At 41.9% G+C, this 21,111-nt stretch overlaps 1 protein-coding gene across 3 annotated transcripts in view; it reads left to right on the plus strand.

The window, feature by feature from the left end:
• Positions 1-927: 927 nt before the first annotated feature.
• LOC139418158 (zinc finger and BTB domain-containing protein 16-A-like) overlaps positions 928-21,111 on the plus strand; it is a 164,253-nt gene continuing 144,069 nt past the window's right edge. For 2 of the 3 annotated variants that reach the window (XM_071167400.1, XM_071167401.1), the window contains exons 1-2: positions 939-1,017; positions 7,681-9,029. In XM_071167400.1, the coding sequence (XP_071023501.1) occupies positions 7,780-9,029 (1,250 nt within the window). In that variant the 5' untranslated portion in view covers positions 939-1,017; positions 7,681-7,779. Of the gene's footprint in view, positions 1,018-7,680; positions 9,030-21,111 lie in introns of all 3 variants that reach the window. The other variant, XM_071167399.1, reaches the window with a different exon arrangement.

Consider the following 21,111-nt stretch of genomic DNA (forward strand, 5'->3'; position numbering starts at 1 on the left):
TTTTTCCTACATTTCCCCCACATGGGCCAACTCCTTAGCAATTTGAGTTTGAGCCAATGAGCTTCAGCCCCTGGTATTTGAGTGACAGCCAGCAAAAGGCCTGCCCAGCATTAACCAATGAGGTTGCAGGGCAGGCCCAATGGCTCAGTGGACACAGCAAAGAGAGCTGGTCTTTGTATCCTAAACCACACCCTCTCCAATACCAACCTCGCTTGGAGGGCCCTCGGTTGTCACATGTTGCTGATGAAACTCTGGGTGACTTCCAGAGAGTGGCAATGGGATCAGTAGACCCGCCAACTGCATGACACACTCCTGTCTTGAATTATGCAATTCATGTTCCACTTTTAAATAATAAAACAAACATGATATTCTAATTAACAAATCCCCCCTGTAGTTTTACAATATATAAACCTCAGTAACAGTTAAACATTTAATTTGGGAGATATTTAATCTGTTATATGTGTCAAGTCTCGAAATCATGCGTAAAAAGAAGCAATGATATATAATTAGGCGCACCGATCCATTGTTTGTATTAAATTGTGCACCTCCAAACATATTGCAGTGTGTGTCTGGATGTTCTAAAGCCTGCAGCCTTGCTGGCTAGGTAGAAGTGGCTATCTGATGGTCTAATTAGCCCCTTCACCCGTAATAATTTTCCCTTCCTCAGCTTTGGGACACCTGTGCAAATGGCAGAGGTGCACGTGCACATGAACATGCAATTTTCGGGGACCACTTTTGGATTGTGAGTGTTATTTTCAGAACTTCTGGCTAAAAAGTATACAAAAGTATCAGATAATCTCTTTAAACATTCGGCAGCCCCCTAGGTGTCTCACTTTCGCACTGTTTGCATGGATTCAAGGGAAAGAAGAGTGACTCGGTGCGTTGACGTCACCGTTGTGTTGATTTGCTAACACGAAAGAAGAGAGGAGTTAGTGCGTGTGAGAGCGGGTACTGTGAACTGCATTGCTATGCTGTAGCCCAATAACCACACATTCGGAATCAAAACTTGCAATTTAGGTGAGTACTGATATGGGTGCGCAGCTTTCGTGTTACAGTGACAGACCCGCTTTTCTGCATGCTTACAGTTGTTGTTTGCCTGTGTACTCTCGCACTATGAATGATTTAATAGTATGTTTGTTATCATCATTTTAAACCCACATTAAGTTACAGTAGCCCATAGGGAGTTGCGGCGCAACAGTGTGGCAAGCAAAGTTCAAATATCAATTTCTGTGTGCGCTGAAGTGTTTTAAATTGAAAGTGTTTGGGTGTCAGATGAAGCCACAAGTCTGAGCGCATGAAAGGTGTTGAAGTTAACATAAACACAACATTGGGCATGTAAAGATGTTAGGTTGACGTAACCGTCTGTCAACGTATTCGGGAGATCGCAGCACGAGAACGTGAGGTCTGGGTTTAGGCTACATTGCAAATTAGACAGTGTGACGTTCTTCCATGTGGTTTATTCTGAGAATCGTGTTTTCCTGTTGAAATGAGAATACAGTAAACGCTGATACCTCACTCCGCTGTTATTTTCCTGGAAGTTTAAAAAACGAATAATGACGCACTTGAGGTGCTCGTGCAGGAGTGATCACAAATCATCACGAACACAGGAGCAATAGTCTGAACTGTGTCCATCTATTTTAGCTGATGTAGGCTACATTGTACAGTAGGGACCCGCATAGTAAATTGATAGACTGCTGCTAATTCCTGGATTCGCAATCACGTTGCCTCCGCTTGATGCAAATAATTTTAGTATAATTGTTTTTATAGATGGAATGGCGAGTTGAATTGCTATCGATATGGGTTATATCGCTCTTCCAAGCTCGAGCATGACATGTCCAATTAAAATGCTATCAACTGCAACGATAGCACTTCAATGATATCACTTCAGACGATTCCACCTGTGTGTTAATCAGAATAGCAAGCCAGTGAATTTAATCATTGTTGCAACCAGTCCCCGCTGAGATCATGTATTTGTGTCTCATTCGCCCGTATGTCACGTTACTTTAGTAGACTCTGCTGAGATAAGTGTGAGTACTGTTTGTTATTGAGCTAAATGTGTCTGGACACAATTTCCACGAGCATAGGTTTTTATCGTTTCGGCTTTAAACATCAGGACTCTTGAGTATAGACTGCATTAAAGAGATGCGCGCCTTGGACAGACAGCTGACTGGCTACAGTTGGTCTTTATAGGATTCTCGATCTGATTGCATTATGTTGGCGTTGATATGCGCTCAATACAGCATTTTGACTGAAACTAATAATTAATCCTTCGAATGGTATCTTCTGCACGTATCACACGATTGCGTTAAATTATTTGGTGACATTAACGCACTGTCTCAAACCTGGGGTGTAATCATTAGTCCAAACAGTTGCAAAACGGAACGATTTCCAACTAAAACGAGTTGGACAAATTGGAGGTAGGCACCCCTCCGTTTTGTTCTGTTTGCTTCCGTTTAAGAAACGTTTTGCAACAGAGTCGGTTTAATGAATACGTTTTCTGGGCTTTACATTACTGATCCTCATTAGACAACTTTCGATTGTTTAAATGGTAAACCTGGGACACTTAGGCTGCGTTTACACAGGCAGCGCAATTCTGATCTTTTCCCACTAATTGGTCTTTTGACCAATCACATTCATTACGTCCTGCAACGGAAACCGTTTTACCGTTTAAGAAGCAAACAGAACAAAGGGAACGAAACAGGTAAGGACCTACCTGAATTTGTCCAAAAAACATTGTTTTCGTTACAAAACGTTTTATTTTTTTGGCTTAAAATAAAAGTTTTGCAACATATTTGAGGTAATGAATACACCCCAGACCTTTTCACATCAGATCTTTTTCAGAGCGAATCTGACTAGTCAAAAGACCAATTAGTGAAAAAAATGTCAGAATTGGGCTGCCTGTCTAAATGCAGCCTAACTTATTATGCAACGCTACAGACATTGACCTATTTACTAGGTCATAAATTAGAGCTAAATTGGCATTTGTGTCTTAAAGAGAAAAAACAATTTTTTACGCCACCACATTTGTTGGACAGCCACTACTAATATACAGTCTCATCAATACCAGATTTATACAGCCTTGATGAACTGCTCAACAATATATCTGATGACTGCAAACTGTTGACTTTTTTTGAGAGCCACTCTGATGAGCCTAGGTATTGCTAATCTAGTATAACTGTTTAGGAAATGTGGATGCAAAATTAAGGCATGAATTAATATATTATCTGCTCTTTATCAATCTCATTTCAGGGAACATATAAATATATGTAGCCTACATTTTTTGATTTACTGATTTATAATGGAATATTTTTAATTTGTTCAATTATAAAAGGATTTGCCTAAAATAATGATACATATCATATTAATTGTTAAAGGTTACTAAAATAACATTGGTAGATGGGTAAAAAAACAACCAGACATTGAATATCCCTTTGAGCATGGTGGAGTTCTTAATTACACTTTGGATGGTGTATCAATACACGCAGTTACTACAAAGATACAGGCGTCCTTCCTAATGCAGTTGCCGGAGAGAAAGGAAACCGCTCATGGATTTCACCATGAAGCCAATGGGGACTTTAAAACAGTTCAATGGCTATGATAGGAGAGCACTAAGGATGGATCAACACAATACTAACCTAATTGACAGTGAAAAGAAGGAATGTTGCAACAACAACAAAAGTGACATATGTCATGGAAACAGCAGATATAGGAGACATAAAGAACATTTTTCTAAAGATCAACTAAATGTTTATCCATTCGACAGGTGGATTTTCCTTCTGTCAAACTTCATTTATTGGGATGAATTAGGGAACAGTGTTTTTATAATGAATTGTGATTGCGTAATCATTTTGAAGGTATCTGGGGCACGTGATTTCACCGCGTAACTATAAAGCTCCATTCCACATTTTATTCTAAATGCGTACGTCTTGAAAAAAATAAAAAAAAATTTGAACTATAAAGTATTTTCTTTGCAAAACAAAGATTGTCCTGACTTTCAAAAATGCCTGAATTGCTTCGCCTTGCTTTCTGGTTGGCTGGCAAGTTTCCCCATCCAATTATTTCAGATCAACATGAGTACAAGTTTCCCCATGGCACGGTCCGTAACGATACGTTGGCACATGAGAATTATTAGGACATGGCAAATAATAGTAAATTATTGCATTCTATCTATGCTGGCTTTAGCGGGCTGAAACCGATTAAACCCGATAGGTGTGAGGGAATACAGGCCAATTTATTAATGTGCAATTTGCCTAAATGGGTCATGGAAACACTTCAACCATTTTGATTTAACACTCTATATTTTATTCAAAAAAACATTTTTTTTAGGTTAGTGACATCATTACGTCCAGCTGTTTTCATCAACATTATATTTTAAATGGAAATGCACCCCTGCAGGCAATTTGTTTTAATCAAACTTTGTAAATGTCGACAAACAAACAATCACTGGACAAGTTTAATGGAAACGTAGCTAGTGAATGATCCTGAGTGGCCAAGTTAGTTCTGACTTAAATCTGCTGAAAATCTAAGGCAAGACCATAAAATGGTTGTCTAGCAATGATCATCAACCAATTTGACAGAGCTTGAAGAATTAAAAAAATAATAATAGGCAAATCTTGCACAATGCAGGTGTGCAAAGCTCTTACGCTTATCCAGAAATACTCACAGCTGTAATCACTGCCAAAGGTGATTCTAACACTTATTGTTCTCGAGGTTGAATACTTATCTAATCAACATATGTTTGTTTGATTTTCCACACTTTTGATTTTATAAAGATGTTCGAATTTGTCTTCTACTTTGACATGAGAGTATTTTGTGTAGATTGTTGACAAAAAAAGTCTAATCCATTTTAATCCCACTTTGTAACAGTCAAGGGATGTGAATAATTTCTGAAGGCACTGTACAGAGCCAACGTGTGTTCAAGTCATTGATCTCACAGCCTAGCCTACTTCCCGCCTTTAGTATGCATCTGACCTCACTCTTCCGAACCAAGTAAAAGCAGTATATGGAAACTATTCTGTCCATGTATAAACCTGCACTTTTGGCATATGGACATGTAATGCATACAATACAAGCATTTCGCTACACTTGCATTACCATCTGCTAACCATGTGTATGTGACCAATAACATTTGATTTGATATCATCTTGTGGTGCTGCATGGTGTTTGGTTTGTGCTTTTGCGACATCCTCTGTTCCAACTCTTCCTGGCAGCCGCTCGCTGCTCGCTCCCTCCTCGGCTCACTGCTCCTCTCTGTGATGAGAATACTGAATAAGATGCCATTTATTTTCAGAATGGGTGTTGATGGTCTTTGTGAACCAAGCACCAATGCGTTCTAACAAAGACTAGGGTGTAGCAAGGTTCTCATGGGTCCTTATTTTTCGCTGTTCATGTGCTTCCACCTGTCAAATAACTATAAATTGAGGGGCAAAATATATTATTAAAAATACATATTTATCTTTGGGTTATTAGGTCTGCTTGGCTTTTGACTTCTGTTATTTATCAATTGATAATTTGCTCTATGTTCACCCATTTCAAGTATGATGTTTTTGCATTACATTTTTACAATCCTAGCAGGGTTGTGTCCATAGTTGTATTTCTTATGAAAAGAACAGCTCAATGTCATGTTCATATCATTTCCCCCCTTTTTTATGAAGTGTCCCATGTTATTGTATAGCCTATTTGAATGAGCACAACTGAATTTAAAATGCCCAGAAAATAAGGATAAATTGCTGGTCTTTATCAAATTGAAATACAAGCCAAGTACAGTTGAAGTCGGAAGTTTGCATACACTTAAGTTGGAGTCATTAAAACTTGTTTTTCGACCACTCCACACATTTCTTGTTAACAAACTATAATTTTGGCAAGTTGATTAGGACATCTACTTTGTGCATGACAAAATACATTTTTCCAACAATTGTTTACAGACCGATTATTTCACTGTATCACAATTCCAGTGGGTCAGACGTTTAAATACACTAAGTTGACTGTGCCTTTTAAACAGCTTGGAAAATTCCAGAAAATGATGTAATGGCTTTAGAAGCTTCTGACAGGCTAATTGACCTCAGTTGAGTCAATTGGAGGTGTACCTGTGGATGTATTTCAAGGTCTACCTTCAAACACAGTGCCTCTTTGCTTGACATCATGGGGAAATCAAAAGAAATCAGCCAAGACCTCAGAAATGTTTTTTGTAGACCTCCGTCAGTCTGATTTATCCTTGGGAGCAATTTCCAAATGCCTGAAGGTACCACGTTCATCTGTACAAACAATAGTATGCAAGTATAAACACCATGGGACCACGCAGCCGTCATACCGCTCAGGAAGGAGACGCGTTCGGTCTCCTAGAGATGAACGTACTTTGGTGCGAAAAGTGCAAATCAATCCCAGAACAACAGCAAAGGACGTTGTGAAGATGCTGGAGGAAACAGGTACGAAAATATCTATTCCACAGTAAAATGAGTCCTATATCGACATAACCTGAAAGGCTGCTCAGTAAGGAAGAAACCACTGCTCCAAAACTGCCATTAAAAAAAGCAAGACTACGGTTTGCAACTGCACATGGGGACAAAGATTGTTCATTTTGGAGAAATGTCCCCTGCTCTGATGAAACAAAAATAGAACTGTTTGGCCATAATGACCATCATTATTTTTGGAGGAAAAAGGGGGAGACTTGCAAGCCGAAGAACACCATCCCAACCGTGAAGCACGGGGGTGGCAGCATCATGTTGTGGGGGTGCTTTGCTGCAGGAAGGACTGGTGCACTTCACAAAATAGATGACATCATGAGGTAGGAAAATGATGTGGAATATATTGAAGCAACATCTCAAGACATCAGTCAGGAAGTTAAAGCTTGGTCGCAAATGGGTCTTCCAAATGGACAATGACCCCAAGCATACTTCCAACGTTGTGTCAAAATGGCTCAAGGACAACAAAGTCCAGGTATTGGAGTAGCCATCATAAAGCCCTGACCTCAATCCTATAGAACATGTGTGGGCAGAACTGAAAAAGCGTGTGCGAGCAAGGCCGCCTACAAACCTGACTCAGTTACACCAGCTCTGTCAGGAGGAATGGGCCAAAATTCACCCAACTTATTGTGGGAAGCTTGTGGAAGGGTATCAGAAACGTTTGACCCACGTTAAGCAATTTAAAGGCAATGCTACCAAATACTAATTGAGTGTATGTTAACTTCTGACCCACTGGGAATGTGATGAAAGAAATAAAAGCTGAAATAAATCATTCTCTCTACTATTATTCTGACATGTCACATTCTTAAAATAAAGTGGTGATCCTAACTGACCTAAGACAGGGAATTTTTGCTCGGATTAAATGTCAGGAATTGTGAGAAACTGAGTTTAAATGTATTTGGCTAAGGTTTATGTAAACCTCTAATTTCAACTGTAACAATTACGGTTTGAAATTGCTTTTATAATAAACTGCATTAATTAACACAACAGCAATTTTATTATTTTAACTAAACACTGCAGAACTATGTTTGGATTTTTTTAAATCTAAAGTGTAGGTTTATATATTGGTCTGTTCTTATTCAACAGTTATTAGAAGTTTATTGGACTTAGAAAAAATATGGTATCTAGTTAAGAAGTCAACAATTATTTAGATATATTTTTAAACTGCTTTTCCTAAAATATTCAGTGCTTTTTCTTTTTCTCTATCCATTCTCTCCAGATTGGCCTTATCTTGTTTACAAAGATACCGGTAAGTGAACAAACTGCTGAGGAGTGAAAGCAAGCCTCATGAGTTGGCCTGGCGGATCTCAGCGACGTTATGGACTTGACTAAAATGGGTATGATCCAGCTCCAGAACCCTAACCACCCCACGGCCCTGCTGAAGAAGGCTAACCAAATGCGTCTGGCCGGAACCCTCTGCGATGTGGTCATCATGGTGGACAGCCAGGAGTTCCATGCTCATCGGACCGTGCTGGCCTGTACCAGCAAGATGTTTGAGATCCTGTTTCACCGCAACAGCCAGCATTACACCCTGGACTTTCTTTCACCAAAGACCTTCCAGCAGATACTGGAGTATGCCTACACTGCCACACTCCAGGCCAAAGTGGAAGACCTGGATGACCTACTGTACGCAGCAGAGATCCTAGAAATTGAGTACCTGGAGGAGCAATGCCTCAAGATCCTGGAGACAATCCAGTCCTCAGACGACAATGACACGGAGGTCAACATGAACGAGGAAGGCACGGAGGAAGACGATGAGCGCAATTGCAGGCAAGGAGGGAAGAACGCCAAGAAGCATTCCATGGAGGGGAGCTACCATTCAGCCGTCCAACAAGCCTCGGCCCTGGCCAGTATGGTGGACCAGAGCCCCTCTGTCTCCACATCCTTCGGGCTTTCCACCATGAGCCCAACCAAAGCTGCCGTGGACAGCCTGATGAGCATAGGCCAGTCCCTCCTGCAGCAGGGCTTTGGGGGCGAGCACCTGACTCAAGGAAACTCCCACCACCAATTGATGACCGAGATCAAGACTGAGATGATGCAAGTGGATGAAGGCGGAGGACATGGGAGCCCCAGAACCATGGAGTCCAGCGCCTCCAGCAATGGCAAAAGGAGCGGCGAGTTGGACAAGAACCGCGATGGCCCCGGGACTCCAACCAGGAGCAGTGTGATCACGAGCGCCCGCGAGCTGCACTACGTCCGGGAGGATGGCATGGGCGACTCCCAAGCAGATGGCGGCCAAATGGGTCTGGAAGCCATGGCGGGTATGACCGGCATGACCGAGAAACACCTGGCCTCCTTGTACTCGCTGCCTACCAATCATAAAAATGAGACCATGCTATCCATGCCAGCCTCCATGGCCTCTTCTCTTCATCTGTCCCCTGCCCTGGCCATGACCATGGACTTCAGTGCCTACGGGGGACTTCTGCCCCAGAGCTTCATCCAGAGGGAGTTCTTCAACAAGTTGGGGGAGCTGGCAGCCGGTATGAAGCCAGACGGTAGGAACCAGCATGAACGCTGCAACGTGTGTGGCGCAGAGCTACCAGACAACGAAGCTGTGGAGCAACATAGGTAAGCTCAACTTTGTTTAACTTCATGTCACTGAGTTGGTTCCATTTAACATGTGTAAACCTATTAATTTTTGCCCAAATCTATCTTTCTTTAAATCAACGTTAAAATGCTATTTTAAGTCATCTCTGTACAATAACTTAATTTAAGGGTGCTGATATACAGTGCCTTCGGAAAGTATTCAGACCCCTGGACTTTTTCCACATTTTGGTATGTTACAGCCTTATTCTAAAAGTGATAAAATATTTTTTTTTTCTCTCAGCAATCTATACACAATACCGCATAATGACAAAGCAAAAACAGGTTTTAGACATTTTTGCAAATGCATTACAAATAAAAACAAGATACCTTATTTACAGAAGTATTCACATCCTTTGCCTTCAGACTCGAAATTGAGGTCAATTCAATTGATTGGACGTAATTTGGACAGGCATACACCTGTCTGATTATAAGGTTTCACAGTTGACAGTGCATGTCAGAGCAAAAACCAAGCCATGAGGTCGAAGGAATTGTCCGTAGAGCTCCGAGATAAGATTGTGTCGAGGCACAGATCTGGGGAAGGGTGCCAAAAAATGTCTGCAGCATTGAAGGTCCCCAAGAACATAGTGGCCTCCATTTCTTAAAGCTAGCCACGTGGCCAAACTGAGCAATTGGGGGAGAAGGGCCTTGGTCAGAGAGGTGACCAAGAACCCAATGGTTACTCTAACAGCGCTCTGGAGTTCCTCTGTGGAGATGGGAGAACCTTCCAGATGGACAAGCATCTCTGCAGCACTCTACCAATCAGGCTTTTTATGGTAGAGTGGCCAAACAGAAGCCAAAAGACACCTAAAGGGCAAGATTCTGGTCTGATAAAACCAAGATTGAACTCTTTGGCCTGAATGCCAAGCATCACGTCTGGAGGAAACCTGGCACCATCCCTACGGTGAAGCATGGTGGTGGTAGCATCATGCTGTGGGGATGTGTTTCAGCGGCAGAGACTAGGTAGACTAGTAAGGATCAATGCAAATGGAGCAAAGTCAAGAGGTCCTTGATGAAAACTTGTTCCAGAGCGCTCAGGACCTTAGACTGAGGGTGAAGATTCACCTTCCAACAGGACAACGACCCTAAGCACACAGCCAAGACAAACCAGGAGTGGCTTCGGGACAAGTCTCTGAATGTCCTTGAGTGGCCCAACCAGAGCCAGACTTGAAACTGATCTAACATCTTTGGAGAGACCTGAAAATAGCTTTGCAACAACGCTCCCCATCCATCCTAACAGAGCTTGAGAGGATCTGCAAAGAGGAATGGGAGGAACTCCCCAAATACAGGTGTACCAAGCTTGTAGCGTCATACTCAAGACGAGTTGAGGCTGTAATCGCTGCCAAAGGTGCTTCAACAAAGTACTGAGTAAAGGGTCTGAATACTTATGTAAACGTGATATTAATAAAATTAGCAAACATTTCTACAAATCTGTTTTTGCTTTAGGATTTTGGGGTATTGTGTGTAGATTGAGGGGACAATTTAATTCATTTTAGCACAAGGCTGTAACGTAACAGTGGAAAAAGTCAAGGGGTCTGAATACTTTCTGAAGGCACGGACATGTAATATAGGCCTAAAATTTTCAACCTTAAATAATTCTGGAATCTACCTATCAAAAGTTGTGATTGTCTTTTTTTAAATCTCAAATATGTTTGGTTTTTTGCTCATATACACTGAACAAAAATATAAACCCATCATGTAAAGTGTTGGTACCATGTTTCATGAGCTGAAAAAAAAAATCCCAGAAAATGTCGATATGCGCAAAAAGCGTATTGCTCAAATTTTGTGCACACATTTCTTTACTTCCCTGTTTGTGTGCATTTCTTCTTTGCCAAGATAATCAATCCACCTGACAGGTGGGGCATATTAAGATGCTGATTAAACAGCATGATCATTACACAGGTGCATCTTGTGCTGGGGAGATTAACAGGCGACTTTAAAATGTGTGACAAAACTGCACATCACAATGCCACAGAAGTCTCAAGTTTTGAGGGATTGTGCAATTTGCATGCAAGAATGTCCACCCGAGCTGTTGCTAGATAATTTAATGTTAATTTCTCTACCATAAGCCACTTCCAACGTCATTTTAGAGAATTTGGCTGTACGTCCAACCAGCCCCACAACCGCAGACCACCTGTTAATCCTCTAGCTTCTTTCTTCTCACTTTGTCATTTAGGTTAGTATTGTGGAGTAACAAAAATGCTTTGATCCATCCTCAGTTTTATCCTATCACAGCCATTAAACAATAACTGTTTTAAACTCACAATTAGCCTCTTGGAGAAATCCCTGTGGTTTCCTTGCTTTCCGGTGACGGCGTTAGGAACAAAGCTTTATCTTTGTAGTGTCTGGGTGTATTTATACAGTATTCAAAGTGTAATTAATAACTTCAGCATGCTGAAAGGGAAATTCAATGTCTGCTTTTTTTTTTACCTGTCTTCCAATAGTTGCCCTTCTTATTTTGGCTTGCCATACTAAAGGGGTTGAATACTTGTTGACTCAAGCCATTTCAGTTTTCATTTGTAAAAATATCTAAAAACATAATTCCACTTTGACATTAGGGGTATTTTGTTGTGTTACATACACAATGTTGAAAAGTCTAAAGGGGGTGTGAACTTTCTGAAGGCACCGAAGTTTTACATACACTTAGGTTGGAGTCATTAACTTGTTTTTCAACCACTCCACTGTTCTTGTTAGCAAACTATAGTTTTGGCAAGTCGGTTAGGACATCATTGCATGACACAAGTCATTTTTCCAACAATTGTTTACAGACAGATTATTTCACTTATAATTCACTGTATCACAATTCCAGTGGGTCAAAAGTTTACGTTCACTAAGTTGACTGTGCCTTTAAACAGCTTGGAAAATTCCAGAAAAGGATGTCATGACTTTAGAAGCTTCTGATAAGCTAATTGACCTCAGTTGAGTCAATTGGAGGTGTACCTGTGGATGTATTTCAAGGCCTACCTTCACACTCAGTGCCTCTTTGCTTGACATCATGGGAAAATCAAAAGAAATCAGCCAAGACCTCAGAAAAAAAATTGTAGTCCTCCGCCAGTCTTGTTCATCCTTGGGAGCAATTTCCAAATGCCTGATGGTACCACGTTTATCTGTACAAACAATAGTATGCAAGTAAAAACACCATGGGACCACGCAGCCGTCATACTGCTCAGGAAGGAGAAGCGTTCGGTCTCCTAGAGATGAACGTACTTTGGTGCGAAAAGTGCAAATCAATCCCAGAACAACAGCAAAGGACCTTGTGAAGATGCTGGAGGAAACGGGTACAAAGGTATCTATATCCACAGTTAAACGAGTCCTTTCTCGACATAACCTGAAAGCCGCTCAGCAAGGAAGAAACCACTGCTCCAAAACTGGCATTAAAAAAAGCTAGACTATGGTTTGCAACTGCACATGGTGACAAAGATCGTACCTTTTGGAGAAATGTCTTCTGGTCTGTTGAAACAAAAATAGAACTGTTTGGCCATAATGACCATTGTTATGTTGAAGGGGGAGGCTTGCAAGCCAAAGAATATCATCCCTACCGTGAAGCACGGGGGTGGCAGCATCATGTTGTGGGGGTGCTTTGCTGCAGGAGTGACTGGTGCTCTTCACAAAATAGATGGCATCATGAGGTAGGAAAATTATGTGAATATATTGAAGCAACATCAGTCAGGAAGTTAAAGCTTGGTCGCAAATGGGTCTTCCAAATGGACAATTACCCCAAGCATACTTCCAAGCAAAGTTTTTGGAAAATGGCTCAAGGACAACATAGTCAAGGTATTGGAGTGGCCATCACAAAGCCCTGATCTCGATCCCATAGAAAATGTGTGGGCAGAACTGAAAAAGCGTGTGCGAGCAAGGCCGCCTACAAACCTGACTCGGTTACACCAGCTCTGTCAGGAGGAGTGGGCCACAATTCACCCAACTTATTGTGGGAATGTGATGAAAGAAATACAAGCTGAAATAAATCTCTCTACTATTATTCTGACATGTCACATTCTTAAATAAAGTGGTGATCCTAACTGACCTAAGACAGAGACTTTTTACTAGGATTAAATGTCAGGAATTGTGAAAAAGTGAATTTAAATGTATTTGGCTAAGGTGTATGTAAACTTCTGACTTCAACTGTAGATTACTCTTTGGATAATATCCTTGATTTCAATTTTAATGTTTGAGATTTTAAAACTCATTGTCTGTTTTCTTAGCTTTTCTTATCACAATTCTGATGCAACAAATTTTAAGCCTGATTTTGAATACATTTATTTGAATTAGTAAATGCGAAATGAGCTTATTGTGGTCTATCACCTGCTTTTGAAACATTGCTGAGAAGAGTTTAACTGATTTTAATATGCCTTTTACTGGACATATTTCAAATCATTGTCTATTTTTGGTTAATAAAATGCATTCCTTAATTGGAATAAGTAATGTATTTTCCCTTATACTGCTGGCAATGGCATTGGATCTTATGTTTGTCAATTTTCACCCAGAATTGGGTAGGATTTACTTTCTTGTGTACTAAAGTCAATAATGTAGGCATTTTAAGGCAGTTGTATTGCAATGCCACCAGGCTACTGCTCACTTGTTGCTGATACTACATGATACTTGCATATCTGTATTCATATTGTTTAAAGTAGGCTATCATAGCAATACTATATCTACAAACTCAACAGCTAAAGTGTTGTCGATCTCTGAAACAAAAGCAGTAGTCTATTGTAGGTGACCGAGTCAGAGGTTCTTTACCCTGATGACTTCCAGGCCTGTCCGGGTGACTACCGAGCCGTCCTGCCGCGGCGCTGGCTGAGCCCATTAGTTGCACCTGGCGGAGGAGGTCGACTAATGGGAAGCAGCCCCCTCCCCCTCTTCTCACACCCACCCCAGCACACCCCTGAACCCTGCGGTGTGGCCAGTGATGGAGTGTCCCAGGCCGGGGCTCCCAGCCACCTGGGGGACAAGGAGGGCCTTATTAGCTTTATGAGTGGAGCAGACTGTCCAGGCCAGGAAATGAGGGCTGTGCACAGGACCCAGGCCCTGCCCTCTGCAGCCTAACCTTTGGACCGCTCGGCTGGCCTCTGCTTCTCGTCAGCAGAGCTGGAGGGTGGGGTAGTCGTGGTGTGGATGGAAGTCTGAAAAGAGGGGGTGCAGCGAGTAAATCCATGCCAGGCAAGCACTGCTGTTTAAATCCCACCATGCACTTCTGTTGTAGACTACACAGCATGCTGTTGTCTGCGTCCTGAGAAATATTTGCGCAACTTCCAAAACTGTGAAGGAACTGTACTAGTTTGTCTAAAGTTGGGAAATAGGCCATAAGAAACACTCAAACACTCACTCAATCTGTTTCTGCTAATGGCCTGACACTCACACAGCCCAACACCCCATGAAGCTTGTAGGAGTTGGAATTTGGGACTGACTCAGTGTGTCAGCATTGATTGAGAGCTCACATTTCCAGTTGTTTAAGATTATAGTGAGACAAGGAGTGGGAGGGGAGGGGGCGCCCCGGGGGAGTTTCCAGGTCCTAGGTCATGTCTGGAGATTCAAGCTTTTATGCAACTGAAAAGAGTTGGATGACATTTTTAAAGACGACTCATGCTTGTTTTGCTGAAAAGTTGTACTCTGTACCCTGATCTTGTACAACTTCCTGTGTTTTCAGTGGTTGAATTGGGAGCTGTGGGGTCCCTAGTTCAGCGGCGATTGTTTACCCCATTTCTTCACAGCATGTGATTTCTGTGTAATGCTCAAATTACATTCCAGTGGAGTGACTTTTCATTTTTAAGCATACAGCTTAAAGCACTCTTGTCATTTGATTTGTCCATCATTCAACAACTAAAACATCAAGGGTTGGTCTAGAAAGGCATGCCCCTACAAATCGATGGTTGTATTTAGACAAGGCTTTTTTAGGCCCAGTGCTACTCTGATATGTGAAAATATATAAGATCAGCAAGTGATCTCTGCTAAACTGTGGACCCATCCAAGTTCTTATTTATTATTACAATGTGCATTCAATTCTGGAATAGAATGTCTCTAACTGAACGACACCATTTCCAGAAAATGACCTCTGTTGAACTGGAATATAATGTCTTATAACTTAAACAACACTTCCAGTTCACCCAAGGTACTTTTATTGAAATGGTGTCACTAACTTGAACACCATTTCCAGCCTCCGCCCTACATATATCATTTTTATTTGAAGCGTAACAGTGTTTTGTTTACAATTCTATTATTTATTTATTTATTTTTAATACAAACAGAGTGAAACATGCTCATGTTTTGTGTTGTGAGGGGGTAAGACCGTTGAATGTAGCTCCTTTAGCACACAATACCCCATAAAGACGACAATATATTTACATAAGTATTCAGACCCTCTACTCAGTACTTTGTTGAACCACCTTTGGCAGTGATTACAGCCTCAAGTCTTCTTGGATATGACACAAAAAGCTTGGCACATCTGTATTTGGGGAGTTTCTCCCATGCTTCTCTGCAGATCTTCTCAAGCTCTGCCAGGTTGGATGGGGAGTGTTGCAGCACAGCTATTTTCAGGTCTCTCCAGAGATGTTGGATCGGGTTCAAGTCCGGGCTCTGGCTTAGCCACTCGAAGACTTTGAGAGACTTGTCCCAAATCCACTCCTGCATTGTCTTGGCTGTGTGCTTAGGGTCGTTGTCCTGTTGGAAGGTGAACCGTCGCCCCAGTCAGAAGGAGAGAGAGAATGTTATTAAAGTGGCCAATGATTTCCAGTTTAACGGTAATGGTCTTGAGAGAGAAGCTAGTCTCTTGGTCCCAGCTTTGATGCACCTGTACTGACCTCGCCTTTTGAATGGTAGCGGGGTGAACAGACAGTGGCTCAGGTGGTTGTTGTCCTTGGTGATTTTTTTTGGCCTTCCTGTGACATCGAGTACTGTAGGTGTCATGGAGGGCAGGTAGTTTGCCCCCGATGATACGTTGTGCAGACCGCACCACCCTCTGGAGGAGAGCTCTGCGGTTGCGGGTGGTGCAGTCGCCGTTCCAGGCGGTGATGCAGCCCGAAAGGATGCTCTCACTTGTGGATCTGTAAAAGTTTGAGGGTTTTAGACAACAAGCCAAATTTCTTCAGCCTCCTGAGGTTGAAGAGGCGCTGTTGGGCCTTCTTCGCCACACTGTCTGTGTGGGTGGACCATTTCAGTTTTCAGTTTGTCCGTGATGTGTACGCAGAGGAACTTAACTTTCCACCTTCTCCACTGCTTTTCCGTTGATGTGGATCAGGGGGGGGGGGGGGACTCTAGGAAGAGTCTTGGTGGTTCCAAACGTCTTCCATTTAAGAATGATGGCGGCCAGTGTGTTCTTGGGGACCTTCAATGCTGCAGACATTTATGGTCCACTTCCCCAGATCTGTGCCTCGACACAATCCTGTCTTGGACCTCTACAGACAATTCCTTCGACCTCATGGCTTGGTTTTTGCTCTGACATGCACTGTCAACAATGGGACCTTTTTATATAGCCTTTCCAAATCATGTCAAAGTGGTGATCCTAACTGACCTAAGACAGGGAATTTTTACTAGGATTAAATGTCAGGGATTGTGAAACTTAGTTTAAATGTATTTGGCTAAGGTGTATGTAAACTTCCGACTTCAACTGTATATGCAGATCTCCATCTTATCACAGATGTTAATTTACAGCTGATTGCCAGAATTGTGAGTCATGATTTGATTGAATATGATTTTTTGATTCCCTTTTTGTTTATTATCAGCAAACCTGTACATTATTTTGTCCCAAAAATGTTTTATATCTGATCAATTGACAGAAATTGCGGTTCCCCTGTTGATAAACCTACGTGTTTTTCTAAAGACTTGTCAAATGCTTTGATTGTTGATAGCTCACAGAGCGATGGTTCTGGTTGACTAATTACAAATTATATCCCAGCAGCCCTGTGCTAGGGTCGCCGCCATCTCCAATTACAAACGTGAAGAAAATTTCAGTCGGGAGTTCATTTGGTTCAAACAGGTCAAGTTAACTGGCCCTAATTGTTTCCAGAAGTTGCACAGGTCCTTTGTGTGTGTGTGTGTGTGTGTGTGTGTGAATGAATTCATCAGTAAGTGCTCACTTCCTGTATACTTTTAGCCTGCTCCATTCATTCGCCTGTGTCCTGGGTTCTGTCATAAAGCCTCAAAACAACTGGATGTGATGTGGATTGGCTCCACAAATGGGTGGGGGTGTTGTATCTCTTGAAGTAGCCCTCCAAAGTCATGTATTGATATCTCTCAGAGATTTATGAGTGAGGGATTGGTAAATGAAGCGCTGTGTTTTATTTTTCAATAGCCCTAGGTTTTGCTACAGGGGCCAAATCAACGCTCCATCTCACCACAACAATATGTTTTTTTTTCTGCTCCAAAGCCGGGACATATTTGACAAGCTCAGATTTATTATTTCTTAAAGCCTGGGTGAGTTTACTTGTGGCTTCAGGGAGACAAGATTAAAGCAATATTTTAGTAACCCCCGCAATAGGAAAATAATCAGCTGGCAAGGCTGAGGGATTATTTAACAAATGCATCGGGGGCTAACTCTAAGGAAGAGAACTCTGTTTGATATTCCAACACCGCTTCTGATTCAAAGGCCCATAGCTTTGGGTTTATCGCTTTCACTTAACACCCATTATCATGAGGATGACTGACCTCTAATGCACTTACAACCTTCCAGAACCCTTTCAGAATATAGCTGGTAAACATAACTAACCATCAATGTTTAAACCATTTCTCTCAAATCCTAGCCTCATGGTGTATGAATGAAACCCTATCAATGATTGTCCACTTCGTGTCGGCCATCTTTGAGATCGAGAAACCTTTTCATCAATGACATTCGGATATTCAATTTCCTCCCTTGTGTCGAGGGTGGATAGAGAGGGCAGAACGGAGCTTAGTCGGCGTGTTCTAATACCCAGGGTCCCTTGGTATGCTGGGGACCTTATCTGTGCATATCAGGGGGACTGATAAGACAGATACACCACAACCTTATTTCTATCACATTTTGTGCACACAGGTGGATGGATTATCGAGAAGCTGATTAAACAGCATGATCATTACACACGTGCACCTTGTGCTGTCACAAAACACAATGCCACAGATGTCTCAAGTTTTGCATTTGGCATGCTGACTGCAGGACTGTCCATCAGAGCTGTTGCAAGAGAACTGAATGTTAATTGCTCTACGATAAGCCGCTTCCAACGTACAGCTGATGAAACTGGGGTTTTGCACAACCAAAGAATTTCTGCACAAACTGTCAGAAACCATCTCGGGTAAGCTTGTGTGTGCTTGTCTTCACCAAGGTCTTGACCTGACTGCAGTTTGGCTTCGTAACTGACTTGTTCACATTTGATGGCCCCTGGCATGCTGAAAAGGTGTGCTCTTCACTGATGAATCCCGGTTTCAACTGTACCGGGCAGATGGCAGACGTTGTATGGTGTCGTGTGACTGGCGGTTTGCTGATGTCAATGTTGTGAACAGAATGCCCCGTGGTGGCGGTGGGGTTATTGTATGGGCAGGCATAAGCTATGGACAACAAACACAATTTGCATTTTGTCGATGGCAATTTGAATGCACAGAGATACCGTTACGAGATCATGAGGCTTATTGTTGTGCCATTCATCCACAGCATGATAATGCACTGCACCATGTTGCAAGGATCTGTACACAATTCCTGGAAGCTGAAAATGTCCCAGTTCTTCCATGACCAGCATACTCACCAGACATGTCACCCATTGAACATGTTTGGGATGCTCTGGATTGATGTGTACGACAGCGTGTTCCAGTTCCTGCCATTATCCAACTTCATAGATGTACAGTGGGGCAAAAAAGTATTTAGTCAGCCACCAATTGTGCAAGTTCTCCCACTTAAAAAGATGTGAGAGGCCTGTAATGTTCATCATAGGTACACTTCAACTATGACAGACAAAATTAGAAAAAAAAATCCAGAAAATCACATTGTAGGATTTTTTTGGGATTTATTTGCAAATTATGGTGGAAAATAAGTATTTGGTCACCTACAAACAAGCAAGATTTCTGGCTCTCACAGACCTGTAACTTCTTCTTTAACCTGTTGCGACGACCAAACCCGGATCCGGGATTCTATTTATAGACCTAAGCTCATTACCATAACGCAACGTTAACTATTCATGAAAATCGCAAATGAAATGAAATAAATATGCTATCTCTCAAGCTTAGCCTTTTGTTAACAACACTGTCATCTCAGATTTTCAAAATATGCTTTTCAACCATAGGAAAACAATCATTTATGTAACAGTAGCTAGCTAGCGTAGCATTTAGCGTTAGCATTAGCGTTAGCATTTAGCAGGCAACTATCACAAAAACAAGTAAAGCCTTCAAATAAAATAACTTACCTTTTGAAGAACTTCTGATGTTTTCAATGAGGAGACTCTCAGTTAGATAGCAGATGCTCAGTTTTACCAAAAAGATTCTTTGTGTATTAGAAATAGCTCCGTTTTGTACATCACATTTGGCTACCAAAAAAAAAAAAAAAAAAAAAAAAAAAAAAAAAACGAAAATTCAGCCCTCAAAACGCAAACTTTTTTCCAAATTAACTCCATAATATCGACTGAAACATGGCAAACGTGGTTTAGAATCAATCCTCAAGGTGTTTTTCCACATATCTCTTCGATGATATATCCTTCGTGGAAGCCTGGTTTCTCCTTGCTCTCAAATGGAAAAATAATTGGACCTGGCTTTGCGCTCCAATTTCGACGCAGGGACACCAGGCGGACACTTGGAAAATGTAGTCTCTTATGGTCAATCTTCCAATGATATGCCTACAAATACGTCACAATGCTGCAAACACCTTGGGGAAACGACAGAAAGTGTAGGCTCATTCCTTGCGCAATCACAGCCATATAAGGAGACAATGGAAAACAGAGCTTCAGAGATTCTGCTCATTTCCTGGTTGACGTATCATCTTGGTTTCGCCTGTAGAATGAGTTCTGGGGCACTTACAGACAATATCTTTGCAGATTCTGAAACTTCAGAGTGTTTTCTTTCCAAAACGGTCAATAATATGCATAGTCGAGCATCTTTTCGTGACAAAATCCAAAAATTTATCCAAAAATGAAATGGCGCCCCTAGAGATCCAAGAGGTTAAGAGGCTCCTCTGTCCTCCACTCGTTACCTGTATTAATGGCACCTGTTTGAACTTGTTATCAGTATAAAAGACACCTGTCCACAACTTTAAACAGTCACACTCCATACTCCACTATGGCAAAGACCAAAGAGCTGTCAAAGGACACCAGAAACAAAATTGTAGACCTGCACCACGCTGGGAAGACTGAATCTGCAATAGGTAAGCAGCTTGGTTTGAAGAAATCAACTGTGGGAGCAATTATTAGGAAATGGAAGACATACAAGACCACTGATAATCTCCCTCGATCTGGGGCTTCACGCAAGATCTCACCCCGTGGGGTCAAAATGATCACAAGAACGGTGAGCAAAAATCCCAGAACCACACCTAGTGAATGACCTGCAGAGAGCTGGGACCAAAGTAACAAAGCCTACCATCAGTAACACACTAGGCCGCCAGGGACTCAAATCCTGCAGTGCCAGACGTGTCCCCCTGCTTAAGCCAGTACCATGTCCAGGCCCGTCTGAAGTTTGCTAGAGAGCATTTGGATGATCCAGAAGAAGATTGGGAGAATGTCATATGGTCAGATGAAACCAAAATATAACTTTTTGGTAAAAACTGAACTCGTTGTGTTTGGAGGACAAAGAACGCTGAGTTGCATCCAAAGAACACCATACCTACTGTGAAGCATGGGGGTGGAAACATCATGCTTTGGGGCTGTTTTTCTGCAAAGGGACCAGGACGACTGATCCGTGTAAAGGAAAGAATAAATGGGGCCATGTATCGTGAAATTTTGAGTGAAAACCTCCTTCCATCAGCAAGGGCATTGAAGATGAAACGTGGCTGGGTCTTTCAGCATGACAATGATCCCAAACACACCGCCCGGGCAACGAATGAGTGGCTTCGTACGAAGCATTTCAAGGTCCTGGAGTGGCCTAGCCAGTCTCCAGATCTCACCCCCATAGAAAATCTTTGGAGGGA

The sequence above is a fragment of the Oncorhynchus clarkii genome, chromosome 10, assembly GCF_045791955.1.
Source record: "Oncorhynchus clarkii lewisi isolate Uvic-CL-2024 chromosome 10, UVic_Ocla_1.0, whole genome shotgun sequence".
NCBI lineage: Eukaryota > Metazoa > Chordata > Actinopteri > Salmoniformes > Salmonidae > Oncorhynchus > Oncorhynchus clarkii.